This window comes from Apodemus sylvaticus, chromosome 18 (genome assembly GCF_947179515.1).
Source record: "Apodemus sylvaticus chromosome 18, mApoSyl1.1, whole genome shotgun sequence".
NCBI lineage: Eukaryota > Metazoa > Chordata > Mammalia > Rodentia > Muridae > Apodemus > Apodemus sylvaticus.
In genome coordinates this window covers 45779351-45801190 of record NC_067489.1, presented here as the reverse complement: position 1 = coordinate 45801190, position 21840 = coordinate 45779351, and the positions used below count along the sequence as shown (strand labels likewise).

At 41.4% G+C, this 21840-nt stretch overlaps 1 protein-coding gene across 1 annotated transcript in view; it reads left to right on the top strand.

Moving 5' to 3' along the window:
• Positions 1–21840, top strand: part of Tenm3 (teneurin transmembrane protein 3) — a 614692-nt gene that overhangs the window by 432968 nt on the left and 159884 nt on the right. Inside the window, exon 7 of the mRNA XM_052162320.1 lies at positions 15123–15361. Coding sequence (XP_052018280.1) covers positions 15123–15361 — 239 coding nt within the window. The remainder of the gene's footprint in view (positions 1–15122; positions 15362–21840) is intronic.

The following is a 21840-nucleotide window of genomic DNA, read 5'->3' as shown; positions in this document are numbered from 1 at the left end:
TAGTTTATCTCCACTGACTGTTGGTTCATGATGATTCTATAAAGAACCTTTTTGTATAGTTCATGTTTCTTTCATTTTACCATGGTGTTTTCCTCAGAATTCCACTCTCTGCTTTCATTATCACCCAGTAGTTACCCTACCATGCATATCCATGTGTCCTTCCTGCTCTCCTATGCTTTGTTTTCACCTCAGTCTATTTTTCTCCTCTAAATTCAAGCCCGAGGAAGAGTCTGCTTTCTGCTACACCATTCTGAGAACCCCTTCTTCTTGGGTTCTCATAAATCCCATAGAACGAAATTCTTGGACATGCCCTTAACCAGCTAAGCCTAATCAATAGCCTTCTGATTCTGATGCGACCTTCGTTGTGATTTTTGTATCATCTCAGCTCATCTGAGAACCACCTAAAGTGCTAGTACTCAAAAACCTCCCATCGCAGCCACATCCCGAGTACTGTATTCTTGCTACGTTGTGGTCATGGAGTGTGGAGCGAAGCTTGAGCGTCGAGAGAGGTCTGGATGGACAACTCGACATCGGTGATCTACATCACCTCGGCCTTGCTGCTCATATGATTTTTCTTTCTTCTTTCCCATCAACTAGGACTGATCAGGCTTCACAAAGGCTTTATAAAGTTTTGCTGAGGTGTCCCATGCGTTTCCCTGCATTCCTTAGGCCATTTCTTCTCCCATGTGTTTAAAACAGCTGATTGAGCATTTTCAAAGGCAAATGGCCACCTCAAGGCAATAAAGCACAAAGAAAGACATGCCCACCACCACAAAAGATCATGCTGACAAATCTTTGAAGAGTTAGAGAGCAGCCACTAAAGTCTTAGCTGAACTGGAGGGACCTCGTAGATGAGGGCATTTTCAAGCACGGGTTTTTATTTTACAGAAAGGCAACATAATATGAAGAAACCATTGCTTCAGATTTGTTGCCATAATAGATCAGAAAATAAAGTCTGAATTTTGCATTCATTCATTTTACAATATTATTATTATTAATTTCATTATCATCATCAGTAAGTTTTTTACAGTGAAACATTGAAAAAAATGGTTTGATATTGAAGACCTTGAGATAGCTTGACTGCTCTGTGTGTATGTTACCTAGAGATGTCGTGACTGCTCTCTGTGTATGCTGTATACATTTGTAGGTACATACAGATAGGCGTGCACATGTGTGTTTCTGTACATGGGAAGGCCAGAGATCAAGTCAAGTGTCTTTTTCTGTCAAGTCTTACGTTTTGAGAAAAAGACAGGCTCTCCCACTGAAGCTGGAGCCCGCTGGTCAGTGAATCCCGTCTCTACCTCCTCAGGAGTGATGCTACAGGCTCACACCACCACGCCTGTCTTCATATGTGGGGCTGGGGAATCCCAACTCCGGTCCTCATGCTTGCCCAACAAGCAGTTTACTGACTGAGCTGCCTCCCCATCGCCCTGACTGCTTTTGAAAAAACTTGAGTTACATTTCAGAACAAATTTCAAAATTGGAATTGACCTTAGAGATTACGTTCTTTTTATCTTATCTTGAAACCCACTGTGTTTACAGATATTCCTGAGCACTTTAGGAAATTTGGGAATGATTATGTCAGTACATGGTCTAGGCCACAGAGTCATCTACTGGCGTGGATGTGTCCAAATGGAAGCACTTTGGTCATTCTCTCCGAGTTGAAAGGTTTTGGGGTGTAGATTGTTTTGGTTTGGTTCAGGGTATGGAACCCAAGGAGGCCTCCCCTGGCATCTACTCCCCCATTGAGCTCCATCCTGAGTGATCTTTCTCTTCTCATCTTGGGACAGGAACCCATCAAATCGCCCATGCTAGCTTTGGACTCACTCTGACCTGCATGTAAGCCTTGAATTTGTGGTCTTTCTGCCCTAGCTTCCAAAATCACTGGGGTTGCAGGTCTGCACCACAGGACCTGGCTAAGAATCTCTTGATAGAAAATGTGCAGTCTAATCATTCTTGAGCAGATAAGCTTTCATTCTTAAAAGAATATGCTCTTGTCAGGTATGGTGGCGCACATCTTTAATCACACTTGTGCAGCAGGATCTCCTTAAATTCAAGGGCAGTGCGTTTTACAAAGCAAGTTCTGGGCTAGTCAGGACTGCATAGTAAGCCCCTGTGTCTACAGCAAATAAAGTGTGTGTGTGTGTGTGTGTGTGTGTGTGTGTGTGTGTGTGTGTGTGTGTATGTCTGTATCTCTATATGTTTGTGTATGTGTCTGTGTGAATGTCTATATCTGTGTGTGTGTGTGTTTCTCTGTGTCTGTGAGTGTCTGTGTATGTCTATATCTGTGTGTTTCTCTGTGTTTGTGTCTGTGTATGTCTATATCTGTGTGTGTGTTTCTCTGTGTGTGTCTGTGTGTCTGTCTATATGTGTGTGTGTTTGTGTATGTATGTGTCTGTGTGTATCTGTATCTGTGTGTGTCTGTGTATGTCTATATCTGTATGTATGTGTGTTTCTCTGTGTCTGTGTGTGTCTGTGTGTATATCTGTATCTGTGTGTGTGTGTCTGTGTGTATGTCTATATCTGTATGTATGTGTGTTTCTCTGTGTCTGTGTGTGTCTGTGTGTATATCTGTATCTGTGTGTGTATATGTTTTTAGTGGCATGTTAATGACAGTACTTGTCAACATGGCATGGTGAGTAAATGCGAACCCTTGTGTCATTTGTAGATTCATCTCACTTTGAAGGTTTCTAACTCTACGTAATTTGCTGTAGGCAAATGACTGAATAGTATGGGGCTAAAATCAACTTCCAAGATCACACCACAACCCACCCTCAAAGATTTTGAAGACTTGTGTGCTCAATGGAGCACTGACAAAGCACAGTTACCAAAAGGTGGGGGCATCGCACCCCCCTTCGCCTACCCTCCTCTCATGATGCCCCTCAGGCCTCAGGGCCTTGCTAACTGGAGGCCTGAAGGGGAGGGAGGGCGGGGCCAAGGAGGGGGAGGAACACAGTGACCAGTTTCCATATGAGAAACTGGAACCAAATAAAAACTTAAAAAAATAAGTCTCAAATAAATATGAAAAGGGCCAGAGAGATGGCTCAGTCTTTTGGGGGACGGGGGAAGACCCTCGTTTTCCCCTCTATTCATATGTGAATTTTATAGACTTTATAATTCCTATAGTGGGGATTCTGTGACATTTAAATCGGATCACCTGTCTTGGAGGCTAGGAGCCAGCTAGGTTGAAATAAGCCTCGCCTCAACCTCTTCCAGTCCTTGAGCTGTTTGTTTTCTGTTGTGATTTGTCTTCTTTCTCATTCATTGCTTCGTACTGAGGTGTTCTCAACATATCTTGTATTCTGGAACAGCTCTTACTCTTCAAAAGCCTTACATCTATAGCTGAAATCCTCTTCAACTTCCTTTTCAAGTGCATTGAAAGAACTTTTCTGAGCAATTTTAAGCATACATGACTATCAATAATTAAATGAATCAATAAGAAGTAAAGTCCTGTCCAAATAGCACATGATATATTTTAAGATGTTCTTTTTTTTTCCTGTCATTTGAACACATTTGGCACATGCTAACGGCCCTCAGTAGATGTGATTGATATACTAAAATGTAAGGATATCTATAACATAGATTCATTTGCTTGAAATCATGACTATGCCATTAAAATAACTAAGCTGTGAAACAAATACTAATCATCTGTTTGAGCCTTAGTAATTAATAGTATGCAAATATCTTTTTACCATTTCCAAACAAAGTTTGGGACATCTTCACACTTGATTACAACATACCTAACTACAATAAATTATAATAAAGATGAGGTGTGTCGTAGGGCAGTGTTAGACTTTTTGTTTTATTTAGAGTTTTTTGTTTGGTTGGTTGGTTTGGTTTGGGTTAGGTTTGTTTCGGTTATTTGTTTTTGGTTTTTATTTTTGTTTTCATTTTGGGCCAGAGTTTCTTTATGTAGCCCAGGCTTGCTTACCACTGAATATTCTTCTGCCTCAGTCTCCCAAGTCCTGTGATTCTAGATTTAGGCCTTCTTACCTAGTAAAGCCCCATCTATTTTATACTTCCATGATTATGTTTAAGTGTAATTTTAGGTCACTCTACTTGCATAGAAGGGAGTATGAGAACCGGTTGAGGTCCTAAAACATTTTCCAGTTACTTTCACAGGAACTATAATTATCCCTCATTGTTTGCAGACTTTGGCCAGCACATCATGCTGTGCTCACCATAACTATATGTTCATAGTCATTATAACTATATGTTTAACATATATAATTAATATACAATTACTATGAAGGCAGTTGTTAATATTTTATCTAAAACATCCAGAGCTTTTAATTTCAAACCATTTTTGGTACACTTCCTAATAAGTCATATTAATTCAGGTAACAGTAACAAAACTATCTTGCTTATAAGCTTTTCATTTAAGACATTTTTCTTCCTGGGATCACCTCCTAGTGGGAAAGATGTCCAAAGATAATAACACATCAATTCAGAAGAGTAATAGATTTGAGATCCCAAAGTGTTCTCAGCATGAGGGGGGTCGTTTATCTGCTTCACTAACATACCAGATCACAGCTAGAATCATTACATATTTGTTCTTTTCTTTTAATGTCCAAACAGAGAATTTGCGTTCTACATTGACTGATTCATTAGAAGATGTTTAATTTCCTTGTTTGCAATATTTTTATTTAAAGTTTGTAACAAGATTAGCTTTCTGTAATGTTAAGAGACAGTTTAGCATCTAAATATTTCTATTTTAAAATTGAGTTGTATATTTGTACCTATAAAAGTTTTATAATTAAATTTATCACCATATGACCTTTACATTAGCAGCAAAGTAATCCATTTTGAGCGAGCCAGTTCTTAAAGTATTCACATGGTCCTACTCATGCATAAATCTGCATTCCTTTTTTTTACGACCATCCGTTTTTAAAATGAACCTAGTAAATGCTCAGGATGCAAACAGAAATCTGGAGTTCACATTGGCTAACAGCACAGTAAGCACCTTTGTTGTGTCTGAGCTGCTTCATCTTCCCAGTTAATCCTCAAGTCTGGTCCTTCAGTTTTGAGGTCCCATCTGCTAATTTGTAGTTTCAGCTATCGCTGGCATCAAATGCTGGCCCCGCTGCTGGTTGAGAAACTTGGTTTCAAACTAGTCTTCTGTCCACTTCTAACTCTCCCTTAGTACTGAAGCGCCTTGTGGCGTCTCCTGCTTACACCCTGGAAAGCCTGTTTTAAGAGAAATTCTAAAGGATCAAAGAGAAGACTTGAACAGTAATAGTAAGAATTCACTCTGGGTTTTTCCGTTTTCAATTATGTTGGTATTCTCTTCCCTCTGAACTAGAGTGACAGGATTTTTTTGGTGCATTGGTTTGTAGATCAGAAGAGACCCCTGCTGTGACCTTTGCCAGGATGTTGTAGGGCTACCTTGGTGGCCAGCCCTGGGAAGATGGCCTTGGTTACCAGGTCTTTGTCCTCACAGGTTTCAAAGAAAGAAAAAGGCTGGGAAAAGGCAGGGCTACAGGAAAAAAAAATATTTCTATTCTCTTTTTCTCAAAACGGAAATTAAAATGGAAACAAGGACATTATATTTACTTGTATGGATGCATACACCATGGATTTAAAATATTTGCAGTCGAACTTTCTAGAAGAATCTCTGCTAGTATTTAAAAATTAAGTAAATTTTAGTATCACCACCAAATCGACAAAAAAGTTTTTAAGGGAAAAACACGTTTAAAATTTTCCAAACAAAAAGGTTAGTAAAGGGAAATAGTATTATCTTCTCATTTGGTACATCATGGAAAATTTACACATCTCAACTGAGTTGTTACCTCTCCGTGCCTCAGAAACACGAGTGATGATGTGAGAATAGAGATCCAGCTAAGGACGTCACTTATGAAAGAAGATGCACTGGCAATAGATGTTGCAGAGATATGTGGAGACACAGATACTAGAAAAATCAGACTAGAAAAACAAATGATTAGGTTGAAAAGCCAGTTATGACAACATGGTAGATGTTTAAATATAACAGTAACATGAGAAATATAGCCAGTTATAGCACCGTTGTAAAGAGACTAACCCACAGGTGAAAAAACAAAAATGTAAGGATGTTTAAAGGTTAGAAAGGAAGGAAGGAAGGAAGGAAGGAAGGAAGGAAGGAAGGAAGGAAGGAAGGAAGGAAGGAAGGAAGGAAGAAAGGAAGGAAAGACAGAAGGAAGGAAGGAAGGAAGGAAGGAAGGAAGGAAGGAAGGAAGGAAGGAAGGAAAGACAGAAGGAAGGAAGGAAGGAAGGAAAGAAGGAAGGAAAGAAGGAAGGAAGAACTAAACTAAACACATAATGCCATAAACTGTAACAGATATTTATGCTTGCCCAGGTCTGATGAATTAAGTCTTGAATTCCACTTGTTCTAAATTAACTAGAGGACATCCTGGGCGGTGGCTTTCTAAGAAACTAATCCATGAAAACCTCACTGTACTCCTTCTTACAGTGTGGTCCCTGGGGCTACATCAGTTCTTGAACTGCTGCCCACTCCACAAGGTGTTAAGGAGCCCACAAGAAAATTGTCGTACAGGCTGTTTGAACGGCACCAGTTTAAGGTATCCAGTGGTCAATCAGTGCCTGGCACTCAGCTTGGCAACTTAACCCCTGCTACAGAAGCTCACAAGCTCAGCCCACACTCCTGACTGTGATGTATCTGGTCACACTGTTTCCTTTGTGTCAGGGACAGACTACTGTGGCATGCCTTAGCAATGGTGGACAGTTGTGGGCTGCTGGGCCGTACGTGCAGCTAGGTCTTCAATCCTTTATTGACTTCAGGGATTTCAGATTTTGGGACCAACATCCTTAGGTGATAGATTTATTTCCAAATCCACTATTAAGTATTTAGGCATTAGAAGTAATTGTACTGGGTATCTCTGGGTATGTGAAAGGAAGAAGTTGCTTAAAAGTAAGAAAAGCAAATAGATTTAAATGAGAATGGATGTTTCCTGGCGCTAGTGAGAAACCCCGTGAGTGATGTGCCTGCTACACATGTCGGAGGAGAAGTCTGTCACATCCCTGAGGAGAAATGGGTGTGTCAACACTTGTTTATAATCCTCATGTTCGTGAGGCTGAGACAGTGGGATTCCTGGGACTGCTGGTCAGCCAGCCTAGCATGGTGCAGCCCTGGATCTGACAGAGACAGAGATAGCCATCTCAAAAAGCAAGGTGAATGACTCCTAGGGCTTGGACCAAGGTTTGACCTCTGCCTCCGCATGACTGCATATGCATGCATGTTCACACATGCGCACCTGCCCGCTCATGCCCACAAGTACACACTCACAGAAAACACATGATCTTCTATGTGAACTCACATTCTTTAGTTTCTGTGTATTTAGTCTCTGTAAGAATTAGCGTTTCTCCATTATATAAGGCACTGGTTTTGTTGTTTTGGTTTTGGTTTTCCGGCTTTCAGTCGGCTATGAGCATGTTTAAACCATACTCCTGACAGCTGACTGTGGGATTTGTAGTGTAACATTTGAAACTTGATGATGAAAATGTTAAAGCCTGGGAAACAGGTTTTAAGTGAACGTTGCTTAGGTCAACATTCTCTCAGGGATAATTCATTCGAGATCCATGCTGATGACTGTTTTAGTGGGATACACCTTCCCCGGTAAACCTTAATAAAGACCTGAAGACCACAAGTAATTAAATGAGTAACAGTAGGTAAAATGAAAACAGCTACGTAACAATGGGGTGTTGTATATTTTAATCTACTTTAAAAGTATCATAGCATGGATGCCGGGCAGCCTGGTCATTGTTTGGCCATCAAGTGGGCTGAACTATTTGGAACCCGGTAGTTAATTTGAGCTTTCATACATTTCCAGGTAAATTTAATCCACGAGTATGGGATTCATTTGCTTTAGATCTGAAAATGTCATTTTGGGAGAGGCGTTTGATGTTCAGGAAATCTTGTGAGACCTTTAATAAGCCTCTTAAATCCAGAGAATTATGTTTTGCCGGAAGGAAAGGGAATACATACCTTGAGTTTTTCTTACCTCTTAAATGAAAACTTTGGGTCTTGGGAAGATTTCGAATCTGGCTAAATGCAACCAAAGCTCATTGGCATGTCACTGAAATCAGAGCATCCAGTGTGGAGAGAGAGAAATCAATGTATATCCTGGGAGCTTCGTATAGATTCTCCTACGGTGATCAATAAGAGCGGGACACTGAGACATTTTAGTTAAACAATTTGATGTAAATCACCCTCTGGGTCTAACAAGGACTCTAAGAAGAAGGAGAGATCATCAACGGAACCTATGCAGTAGTGATGTTCTCCTCATAGTGTGTGCAGCAGATGTGTACTATACAGTACAACAGCGCACAATACAATGGGAATATTTTTCCAGGTGTCTTTCTATCCTTAATAAAACTTTCAAATATGCCTCAGGGGCAGGAGCTGAACACCTTCTGCCGACCCTTCATTCTTATCGTCCCCGTTGTATGACACTTGGAAGAAAACAAACTGTTTTCAATGAAGATAATCATATATTTAGTTGAAGCTCATTAAAATTTCATTCCGTAATTGCACACTTTGTATTTGACATTTTTTTCCCTGCCCTAATCCCTCATTGAGGAAATGACTCAGATGACCTTGGATGATGCTACCACACATTTTCCAGAGGTGTTTTTCATTTGGGCGCCTGAAATTTCTAACTTCTTAAGCTATTTACTTCCTATTGTAGGAGTAGTATGATTATATCAATCCTATGAACAAAAGATAAGTCTTAACCCATTTTTTCTTAGCGACATAGAAGCATGTTATAACATCCATAATTTTTGTACTTTGGAACTAAGTATCAATTTACTGATATTTTATGTGATACAGTTGAGAAAGGTACATTTAATCTACCCAAAAAATATCTAACCACTAAAAACTAATCTCTTGGTGGTAAGTTGTGGAGTATTACTTAGGAAGACAGAAATTAAAAATGGAGTTACTCTGGAACAGTGCAGACCTGCTCAGACCTAGGATAAAAAAACAAAATAAAAGCGTGTGGGCCTTGGATAAGAGTAGGTAGAAATGATGGCTGCATGTGGAAAAGTGAGTTTGAATCCCCCTCACGCAAGTGAAAAACTAGGTATGGTAATGGCCACCTATAACCCCGGGCCCTGGGAGACAGAGAAAAGAGGATATGGTATGTCACAGGGGCTAGTGGGGAAGTGTGGATTGGCCACCCAGTCTAACACAGTCCAGTGAGTAAAACTATCTCACAAAGTGGGTAGAGAGCAGAGGAACCGGACATCGCTCCAGGCATATCTCACACACACACACACAGACACACACACACAGACACACAGCAGGGCAAGGAGGGAGAATGAACTTATCCATTTGGACAAAAAAAAAAAAAAAAAAATGCTATGAAGGAAACCATTGTAGGATTGTAGGTTCTCTGATCGCTTGAATACCCAGGACAGGACTGACCAGAAACTGGAAATTATTAAGATCCTCAGAGAGACCCAAAGACTAGAGTTACTAAGCAGTGGCCAAGAAGATAGGAAATTGGGACCACAAGAAAGAGGGGGAAAGCTAGTCTTTGCTCCCCACTAACTTTATATTTGTGATGTGACCCATAGATCCATACATCATAGAATCCATTAAAAATACAAACTAGAACACAGGGTGGGAATGGAAATGTAAAGGCCGGTCCAAAGGCAAATCAACAAAGAAGCAGGTCTTTTCAAAGATCTTTCCAAAGAACCAGATATTTCCAAAGACAAAGGAGCGAACTTTGATTGTGTTCCATATCCAGTAATCCTTGGTGTGTGTGTGTGTGTGTGTGTGTGTGTGTGTGTGTGTGTGTGTATGTGTATAGTCACTGGCTGCACGGCAGTCCACGTTAATGAGGCAACAGAGTTCCCTCCTTGTTCCTGTCCTCTCCCCGTGGTTGGTGTTAAATAGAATGCCCCTCCCCTCATGATACCAGAGCCACAAAGCAACTGTGAGTATTCAGTGACCTTCTGCACCAGCTGTCTTTGGGGCTTTGAAATTGATTTTCCTCATCTCGGTCTCTGATAATCTGTCTTCAAGTGTGCTTCTCTAGTCCATCGCCAGAGTGAGACCCATGCTACAGATAGCTGAGGAACTGCAGGCAGGCATCACGCAGGGCGTCATTAGACATGAGAGGGAAATCAGCCGGCTCCGGTGTGCTCTATGTTAAAAAGCAGCTGCTACTGTTGGATTACTAAATACAATGGGGGCATTCTCACAGGAGTCGATTCTTGTACTCTTCTTTTCTTTTCTTTTCTCTTCTCTTCTTTTCTTTTCTTTTCTTTTCTTTTCTTTTCTTTCCTTCTCTTTTCTTTCCTTCTCACTTCCTTTCTTCTTTTTCTTTTTCTCTTTTTTTTCTTTTTCTTTCTTTCTTTTTTTGGTTTGTTTTTTTGTTTTGTTTTGTTTTGTTTTGCCATTCCGAAATAGGGTTTGAGGCATAAAGAAAAAAAAATTCAGTCTTTATTCTACAAACCTCCTGGGGAAGCCAGGTCAGGACATATGCTTCTTTATAGTAATTTCTTCTGAAATTTTACATGTGAGCGTATGGTCTGGCAAGGGCCTGTAGGACGAGAGGCCAATGCCATGCAGACACAACGAGCTTCCTGGAGAGTTGGGTGACAAGATAGTTTTCCTCTATGGAAAGCTGTTATGTGTGCTCCATGGGGCTGAATTTCAATATTCATGAAATATTTTTGGAGTTCTAAACATAAAGGAAGGACTATATCAAATCTTGAGAAAAGTTTTTTTTTTTTAAGTGTCAGAGGCAGGATGGAGAGGAGACTTAAAGATCTGTATTGATTATGGCATATTCCTCTTTATGCTGCAATGGTAAAGGTATCCTTTCAAAGGATAACATCCCATCCCAACCTCAAAACTAGCCCGGCTCTACCAGATGTGAGACCACGTGTTTTATGCTATAGCAAATACATAGACATAGACCTTTCCCTCTGAGCCTAAGAGCCTATACCTGTATGCTTTACCACGTCTGTTCTGAAGTCTGACCACAGTGGTGAGGTGCTGCTCTGTCAGTACTGTCTCCATGTGGGCATTGATGATGTGCTATGTTGTCCGTGTTCTAGTCTGTTTTTTTTTGGGGGGGGGGGGTTGTGTGTGTGTGTGTGTTTTGTTTTGGTTTGGTTTTTAAGACAGGGTTTCTTTGTGTAGCCCTGGCTGTCCTGGAACTCACTCTGTAGATCAGGCTGGCCTCTAACTCAGAAATCCACCTGCCTCTGCCTCCCGAGTGCTGGGATTAAAGGCATGTGCCACCACTGCCTGGCTCCGTGTTCTAGTCTGAATCAACTATGGTACGGGTAGTCTTTTAGATACACAGGGAAAAAAATGTCTCACTTACAGTAGTAAAAGTAGCTGCCTCCTCTCCCCAAGTTAAAATAATGCTTTCTTTTGCAGTAGCAAAAGTGATTGTATGCATTTAATAAACTAGAAAGTCTTTTGAGGGCACAGATTTTCAGTTCTACTAATATTGATCAATAATGTCGCTTTTGAACCCAGCACTTCGTGTCTCCTTCAAGCACATGCTGTTCCACTGAAGTGCACCTCTGAAGTGAACCTACATTTGTGTGCTATATCTGTGTAATATATCACAGTTGCATTTTTATCTAAAGAAGACAATCCTGTGGCAATTTAAACCTAGGATTTGAAAGAGGTGCTTGCCAGAATCCCCAGTCACAATGTATACCGATCATTCAGGTTTGCAAACTGAAGCAGAGACATCTAATCCAAAGTCAGAATCTACTAAACTCATATCATCATGCTTACAGATATTCACATTTCTATTGTCTGGTATTAAGGAATGTGGTCACAGTCTTGAGAGTCACACAGACTCAGGTTCAAATCCCATCTGTCCTTAAGAAATTATCTAGGCCGCTTCATATCAGTCATTGTTCTGCGGCTGTGACTAAAGACTTGAGGAGAGAAGAGTTTGTTGTGAATTTAGTTTACCGTAGCCTGCTCCATTGCACTTAGGTTTGTGGCAAAACAGAAACATGATACTAAAGAGGAAGGAGAGGAGTGAAACACCTACCTCATGGTACTCAAGAAAGGGGCCGGAGAGGTGCAGGAAGAGACATGGGAGGGGAAGACATGAGAGGATGAGGGAAGGAGGGAGGGAGAGAGATGATGGATGGATAGACAGACAGACAAATGATAGATGATAGATAGATAGACAGACAGACAGATGATAGTCAGATAGATGATAGATAAGTAGTCAGTCAGATAGATAGATAGATAGATAGATAGATAGATAGATAGATAGATAGATGATAGACAGATGATAGATAGATAGATAGATAGATAGATGATAGATAGACAGATGATAGATAGATAGACACAGACAAATGATAGATGATAGATAGGTAGATAGATAGACAGAAAGATGATAGATAGATAGACAGACAAATGATAGATGATAGACAGACAGATGATAGATAAATGATATAGATGATAGACTGACAGATGATAGATAGATAGATAGATAGATAGATAGATAGATAGATAGATAGATAGATAGATAGACAGACAGATAGAATGGATGCATATGTGGGGAAAGTACAGCCTTTCTATGGCATTACCCCAGTGGCATGAGCTTTCAAAAAGCCTTCACCTCCCAGTCTCCACCAACTGCCAAAGATGCCAACACATCCTAACTCCATCGTAGGACTGAAACACTGATGAATTCAGTAATCGCGTGTCTGTTGACTTCCACCTACAAAAAACAGCCATATTGGTACTTCTCTAGAGACTGCCAACTCCATAAATATGCTTTCATCTTTTCTTTTCTAAGCAGTAATATATCTAAAAATCTTGAGTTTGTTTCCTCCACTGTCCAAGACTCATGTGGTGCTTCCTATGTTTGAAGTATTTTACAGTTCTTTGCAGTCAATTTGAATCTTGTAACTCCTATGACATAGATAAATACAGGGGGAGGTTAAGGAACATTTCCAAAGACACATACCTAGAGAACAGGAAAGATGTTAAATGTTAGCATTCTAACTTCCCAGGTCTGTACTATGAAGTCCTTAACCTGTTTAATATATTTAGCCTTTTGAAAATACACAATAAGTGTGAGTCTTAAAATGGAAAATGCTTAGCTACAACCCCATAAACGTGTCTCGCATAAAGGTTTTGCCATATTATGGGAGAGAATGAAGGGATACTTTTAACCTCTTGAATATAAAAAATTACAGCCTGCTGGCTGCACCGGACACCTTAGAATAGGATATAATAGCAGTTCTTGCTAGGACTTGGATCTGAACAGTATTATCATGCTAAATGAAAGGCATAAAACACAAAGTGTTTTTAAATGTGAACACCTTTTTATTATTAACAAGAATCCAAGAGACGGAGGCTGAGAGGGCCATGTGGTAGGAAGCTGATATGGAATGAGGCAGAGGGGAAGGCGCACATCTGACGTTATCCAAATGTATCATATACATACATGAAATTCTCAAAGATGAATAAAATAGGAAAAATGAAAGACTAGGTATCCATGGCTCCAGCCACATATATAGCAGAGGACAGCCTTGTCTGACATCAGTGGAAGGGGATGCTGGAGCCGTGGGGTGGGAGTAGGTGAGTGGGTGGGGGAGCACCCTCATAGAGGCAGGGGGAGCACCCTCATAGAGGCAGGGGAAGGGAGAGGGCAGATGGGATTGGGGTGGTCTGGAGGCGTAACTGGGATATCATTTGAGATGTAAACAAATGGAATGATTAATTTAAAAAAAATTTTTTTAAAGAATCTTAGTTACATGTCCCAAGGATTTTCTTACTTGGTATACTTGTTATGCATTCCTTATATTACCGTTTAAATGCTTTTAAGCTGCAATTGTAAGGTAGTCCGCCCCAGTGTGTATAGCTCAGCCTTCAGAGAACCTGTGTCATCTGTCACCTGCCTCACTGACCTCTTCGTTGATTTTGGTTTGGTTTGAAAACGTGCTCTGTGAGTCTCTCCCTCCACCAGTCTCTGCAAGCTTTATCTTGCTGATTGCACTCAACATACGCTGAAAATAAAATGGTTGACAAGGACCTGACCAGCTGCCTTGGCCAGGTTTAAGAGTCCTCAGCAATTGAAGGACCAGGTTAGAAGGACAACACTTCCATGGGTATCTAGAGAGTCAGTGAGGAGTCAGAACACCAGCAGGACATGGGTACATGCCTGCATGTGAGCACATAGTCTCCTGTAATGTGTGCACCCACAGCTATGAACGAGGACCAGTTTGATAATGTGAATTAGAAGGAACGACTCAGAAGGCCATTCCTCACTGTGCAAGCTGGCTCCCGCCTTTCCCTGTGTGGGCTCCGAGGATGTCCCAGCATGCTTTTGTTCAGGAGACAGTCTGACTCAGTCAACCCCCTCATCTCTCAAGAGGTCTCTTTGAAACCACAGGGGTTATTTGGGTACATGCAGCCTGCTAGACACCATCCAAATTATTCTTAGATCACTTTTATGATATAGTTCTTAAACTGGAACATTGCCTTTACTTTCGGAAGCATATGAGTGAGGATCACTGAAATGGGTCATCAGGTAATGATGCTTGCTGCCAAGTTTCACAACCTTCATTACATCCTTGGGACCCACAGAAAGAAAGGCAAGAACTGACTTGTGCAAGTTGTCTTCTATATGCAAATGCCTGCTCCTGTGTACACACACACATACACACACACACACTAAGTAGATAGGTAGATGACAGATGGATGGGCAGACAGACAGACAGACAGATGTTCAAAATAAGTATTATATGACACAGGGCTTGGGATATAGTTTGGCTGGCAGAGCACTTGTCTAATGGGTTTGATGTCCTCCTGTATGTCCTAAACTAGAGGTGGAGTGTGCCAGCACACACTGCAACCCAACGCTCAAGAGGTAGAGCTGGAAGATCAGAAATCCAATATCATGTTCAGTTATATAGTGAGTTCAAAACCAGCCTGGGTTACATGAGACCTTATCTGAAAACAAATATATGAAGCAAATGAGAAGGCGGATTGGAAGGGCGGTAAGGATGGAGGGTAAAAGAAAGAGGGGGGGGGGACTAAAGAGAGCTAGTCCCTGTGTGTCTATTTTAACATATTCCCATCTTAACATGCCCTTGTCTTATGATGACATTCTCCCTTTCCACAGGCATTTCCTATTCAAAACAGGGACAGGGACGACGCCACTGTTCAGTACGGCAACCCCGGGATACACAATGGCATCTGGCTCTGTCTATTCTCCGCCTACCCGGCCACTTCCTAGAAACACCCTATCAAGAAGTGCTTTTAAATTCAAGAAGTCTTCAAAGTACTGCAGCTGGCGATGCACCGCGCTGTGTGCCGTAGGGGTCTCTGTGCTCCTGGCCATACTCCTCTCCTATTTTATAGGTAAGAGCAAGCCTTTGAGCCATTTTGCCTGTAATCCTATGCTTTATGCTATTCTGTTCATTTCGTTTGATCTTGAACATATTATGGAGTATTATTTTGTAAAGGCGGCGTTGAAACATATTAGAAATCGTGAACTTCTCACGTAATCCCAGTAGATACCATAAGTAGGAAAACTGGCTTGGTAAACAACTCATTTCTGTAAGTGCTGTGTCTACTCATCAGTGTGCCTGTTTGTCACTGATGTCATCACTCGTGAAACACTGATGTCTAGGACATTTCCTACACACCAAATCAATCATAGACCTGCAGGATTCGACAATGTGTAGAGATCTTCCCCACTCCGTGTTCAGTGGTTAGGGATTCTGCCATCTGTGGGATCATGTGTCTTTTGGTGAACTCAGCTGTCTAATGTAAAGTTTAACAGTAAGGACCATTGTCTTCTATTTAGGATCACTCCAGAGAACTGAGCCTCATAAAGTACTGTGCGATTTTGTGGCCATTCACCTATGGGTGGGTCTTACCTCTTCTAATGTGTCCCCTACTTAGTCATAACCGGGAGGCTGAGTGCCCCTCCCGAATTTCTTTATGTTTAACTTTTTCATAATGGACTTGAGCATCTAAACGCTGGCCATGGCTTTCTTAAATGTCAGAAAGACTCCATGGTATTTTGATCTGCTTCTAGGGAATGAGGAAAAGCCCTCCACATTGAAATGCTAATGGTATCCACTAAGATAAATCACAGGCTGTGTGGCGCATACACCCAGAGCAGCAGCCAGCAATGCATCTCCCAAGTTTACAAAGCAATTTGTGATACCCCATGAAATTCTATCACGAAAGACGAGTATCCCAGAGCTCTGTATAGAATGCTATATGTTCTTGCAGCGAGCCTCCGCCGGTCCCGGCAGTATACCTCGGATATAAATTATGTACTTGGGAATGTGAAGTAACCATTTTGAGTCTCTGTGGTTAATGGAAATGCAGAACTGTAGAGCATGAAAGAACTTGGGAAGATAATTGAGTTGGGGATGGCAGCCGTGTGGCATGTTATGGGCCTGTTATTTCGAATTCTTAGACCATGGATGACATCACTAATGATTCAAAGCTCGGTTTCAGTCTGAACATGGAGATGGCCTCATTATCTTCATCAGGGTGCTCAGACAACACTTCCAGCAGTCACCACCCGTCACTCAGACGGAGGCAAGATGAAATCCACCCATCCATCATTTTCTTTTTTAATCCAAGTTTACTTCTTGTCCTAGCAGACTAGATACCACAGCACGACAGCAAAGCACCCCAGCGAGTCCACACTACGCTGCTGACCCTCTCGGGTGCACGGGCAGCTTCAGTACTCAGAGCTCACTTCTAGTCTTCAGTTAGAAAAATACCCTGGCCATTAAGAGAATCCTCTCCTGTTAGCCGTATAAATTATTTGTAGCTGTCAGAAGTGTGCTGCAGAAGGATTTGAAATGAATTTGAAATGTGGGAGTCCTAAGTGGACCGTGATCAGTTACCCATATGTGTTTGTAGAGGAGTTGTTTTTTTTTTTCTTTTTTTTAAAGACGTGGCACAGGCCACATGGATGCTGTTGAGGGACTGGACTTGAGCGTTGGGATGACTCGTTGGTATCTGTTGTGCTTGGCGGGTTTCTAGCCTTGCGGTGGTTTGAAGGTCATCTTGACTTGATTTCATTTTATTTTGCCAGTGTGACTACCAGGGAAAGCTAGCATTCAGTGTAATATTCTGCTTGCATTCTTATGAAAAGACCCATGAGTAAATATAATTATAGGACTTCCAAATAAAACCTACAAAAAAAAGCCCTTTTTGGCTTTTTGGTTTTTTTTTTTTTTTTTTTTTTTTTTGCATTGGCAGATTTATTATTCGGTCCCCCATTCTACTTTGTATCTTCTGGGACCATTAATACACACATGACCCTTTGCATTTTCTTCACATGGAAACACAAAACATATATAGCTGGATCATTCGTGTGTTCCGTTCAGCTCAGTACAACTGTTTACAGCACATGTGTTTGGCTTGCATTAAGGTCATGGGAAATAAGGCAATAAATTTCGATGTTCTCTAGCAAAAAGATTACTTGAATAGTGAGAGCATCTGCTTGGAATTCTCATCAACTTTCCTGTGTCCAAATGACTATCACGCTAGCACGGCTGTTTTTAGTTCAGTTAAAGCATTTTGTTCCTTCGTCAGTTTGTGTGATAAATCTTGTTTTGATTAAAGATGTTGCCTTCACCCTTGAGAAGAGAATAGATAACTTCTCTCAGGGAAGGCTGTCCTTGGCTAGTTAGTGTGCCTATGAAGCAGGGATGGGTGGAGTGGGGCGGGGCCATGTCCACCCACAGGCCAGATCAGTCCCACAGCACACGAGCAAGACAGTTTCTTCCTCTGATCTACTTCCGCCCATTCATATATATGACACCATCTGTAGACCTTGGTTTTCCATCTCTCAGGATCATTATTTATAGGAAGCAGCCTTATTTATAATAGCCAGAAGCTGGAAAGAACCCAGATGTCCCTCAATGGAGGAATGGATACAGAAAATGTGGTATATTTACACAATGGAATATTACTTAGCAATTAAAAACAATGAATTCATGAAATTCTTAGGCAAATGATTGAAACTGGAAAATATCATCCTAAGTGAAGTAACCCAATCACAAAAGAACACACATGGAATGCAGTCACTGATAAGTGGATATTAACCCAGAAGTTCTGAATACCCAAGACACAACTCACATATCAAATGATTCCCAAGAAGAAGGAAGGAGAGGGCCCTGGTCCTGGAAAGACTTGATGCAGCAATGTAGGGGAATACCAGGACAGAGAAGTGTGTGTGTGTGTGTGTGGGGGGGGGGGGGGTTGACTGGGGAATGGGTGGAGGGAAGAGGGCTTGTGGAACTTATGGGGAGGTGGGAACCCGGAAAGGGGAAATCATTTGGAATGTAAACAAAGAATATAGAAAATTTAAAAAAAAATTTAAAAAAGAAATGAGTTCTTTAATGAAACTGAAGAAATGATTCCAAAATATTTAAGAATGTTTTTTGTACCTTCAAGTATGACAATGAAAAGTTTGGAGGATGTATCTATCTATACCCTGCCTCTTTTCTGAGGTGACATCTCGGGAGGGCCACCGTGGATAACTTCTGAAGACGAGGGAAGGGCGGGGGAAGACACAGACTTTGGTGTTTGTTTTTACTTGTTTCTATGAAAAATTCAAAGAGCGCAGAAAGACCTGTGTAGAAGGTGAAAATTAATTGCAGTCATAGGACACCACTCTCAGCGGCTAGACAGGTAAAGGGGCTTACTGCTGAGCCCTGAGGTCTGTTTGATCCGTAGAACACAGGGCGGAAGAAGAGACCTAGGACGCTCAAGTTGTCCCTTGCAGCTATTTCCCCCGCGCCCCCCCCCCCACACACACACACAAGTACAGCTTGAGCGTTTATCTCGACCAGTCTTTCCTTGTTCAGTCACGAGATACTGTCAATGCAATTTTATTTTATTTTTAATTAAGCAGTCCCAGAAATGCACTGTCTGTACCATGCCTGTGACAATGGACTTGTGTGTCCGTGTCTGCGCATTTGATCAAACTTCTTCCCCAGCAGAAATTCTTTAATGAAAAGTTGCTATCGGAAGAAAGGTGCTCTTTGAATGTCATAAGCCATATTAATGTCACTGTCCATTTACAGAAACACCAATGTCCTATTGTCTCTGTGTTTTATCATTACATTAATCATTGCCAGTCTCTTAGATTAAACATTTGTTGTTGTGATGTATTACTATTATATCTTTATAGTATTATAGACTATTTGAATTTCTTATTTCAGAAGCTGCCCTGTTTTACTCCATTTTCCCATTGGATATTTTCCTCTGCATTTTTTTACATATATTTTTTATTTCGTGGGGGCGTGGCACGCACATACCACAGCATGTGGATAGAGGTCAGTTCTGACTGTCTATGTTTCAAGGATCAAACTATGGTTGTCAGGGTTGGCAGCAAGCACCTTCACCCACTAAGTCACCGTGTTGATTCTCTACTCTATGTGTGTGTATATGCGCGCGCGTGTGTGTGTGTGTGTGTGTGTGTGTGTCGGTGTCTGTGTGTGTGTGTGTGAGAGAGAGAGAGAGAGAAAGAGAGAGAGAGAGAGAGAGAGCATGCTGTTTGAAGGGTGGTTAGGGACAGTCCTGGTGTCATCCTCTGTAGAATAGGCCAGCCTCAAACTCACAGCAATCCCCCTTCTCTACCTCCTGAATATTAAGATTACAGGAGTGAGCCACCACACCTGGTTCTTCTGTCTTGTTTTTTAACCTGAAGCAGTATTCATTAAAGATATTAATATTTTGCCTTCTGTGTTAAATATTTTATATCATTAATTTGATCAAACTTATTTTTGCCATACATCATAGAGAATTGTTAAACAGATATATCAATGTTCCTTACAACTTATAGCTTCCACACCATACCTTTAAAATCTAAGTGGCATTTCAAAAATATTCTTACATTTATTCAGGAACTTCATTAATTCTGGTAGGAGCTACATATAGATCCAAGTGCTCTCTACCAGAGACCTGTAAGCAATCTAGTGGTGGTCTATGGCCCAGTTCCTCTGTAACCATTCTAAATCAGTATTTTCCTGTATCCTCTGGTAGATATTAAGTGTACAGTTGTCTCTTTGTTCTAGAAACTCAGAATCAAGGTCTCAGGCTGTGCAAAAAAAAAAGCACTCTTTAATATTACATGCTTTCCTAATATGTGATGAAGAAAATAGCTAAAAAGCAAAACAGGAAAATACTTAGTTTTAGCTAAAATACTGAACCAAAACTTTATGTAGCTAATTCTTTTTTTATTGGCCAGTGGGGAAGCTAGGTATGTGTATATCCATGGTCACATGTGACATGTGTGTTTATGTACATGGGGAGTCCAGATGTCCCCATCTTTAGTTTTGAGACTGGGTCGCTCCCCGAGCCTGGAGCTGGCTCACTGTATGAACTAACTGACCCGAAAGCTCCAGAAATCTGCCTGTCTCTCTCTCCCCAGCGCTGGAATAACAGCCACGTGCCACCCCACGCAACTTTTCACATTTGGGGTGGTGACTTGGACTCAATTCCCCAAACCCCTCTGATCTAGCATATTTCCTTGAACTGGAGCTTGAGAGACAACAGAGGGAGTGGGGGTTGCCTGATGTTATTGACAGGTCAGTGAAGAGAGGCAAATGAAGATTACCCAGCACGCATCAGCAGCAGTGCCTAGAAACTACACATCAGACATTGCTTGAGATTCTATGTGGATGTCCACACTTCGACTTCCCAACCCAATAGACTATCTTCAATTAGCTAAAGTAAATCCATTCCTTTAAAAGAACCCTGTCTAACGTCACACAGCTAAGACAGGAAGGCGATGATTTCAGAAATGATCGAGTACCCCGTTTTATTTTAGCCGTATTTTATGAGGTTTCTAGAGAACCAGAAACAGGGAAGAGATTTAAGAAACTTTAACACTGGCGTAGAAAATCATCTAATCTATGTTTATAAGGTTGCTTTCGGGGCATTTCACATGAGGTGACGTAACGAATGGGGGAGGTGGGTGGCCAGACTTGTGCTTTTTCACACTTGAATGAGCCCTGGTGCCTCTTGGGACTCGCCTTAAAATGTGCATGCTGAGTCAGCAGATCTGCAGTGAGCCCCGAGATTGTGAATCTCCAACAGGCCCCAAGATGCTGCTGCTGGGGCCCCGTAGAATGTATATGGGCACCAAGGGTCTCCACAGGGCTGTCAAATGCTCCGTTTGATGATAGAAATGCCCTGTTGGCATCCTGTCCAATTCATTAACCGCCAGTCACATCTGGATGTTGAACGCTTCAAGTGCAGCTCGTTAATTTAATGAAGTGAAGTTTCCCTTTTTCCTCTTAATTAATTTAAACTTCATCAGCCACAGGTGGCCAGTGGCCACCGTTTGGAGACGCCAGGACTAGGACACTGGTAGAAAACTAGGCTTTGGTGAGGAGATCATGAGGCCAGATGCAGAGGAGGTGTGAATCGAGGGTCCTCAGCTGACGTACAATACAGTCCGTGTGTTGTCGTTGTACCATCCCAGTTAAAGGATTGGGAACTGTTCTCCACAGTCATCTGATGATTTTGTCTCTACTCCTGAGTTCCCAATTAAAATCCTCTCTGACCTTTAAGGTAATAGACCCTTACGGGAAGGAAATCCCCCTGATTACCAAGCAGTGTTAAGTCTGAGGATGATACTGACTGTGGAACTATTAAAAAAAAAAATGCCTGACCTACTTTGATATCTTCTAATATATTCATTCCCTTTTTTTTTTCCAAAATTGGAATTTTAAAAATGAGCAGTAGCCAGCAGAGTGAGTGGGTGCAGAGGTTGATGCTCTGTTATTCGTGATCACCACTGTTCGCATTCAGTTATACGGTGGAGTCTCAGTACTCACATTTTCTATACAGAGGCC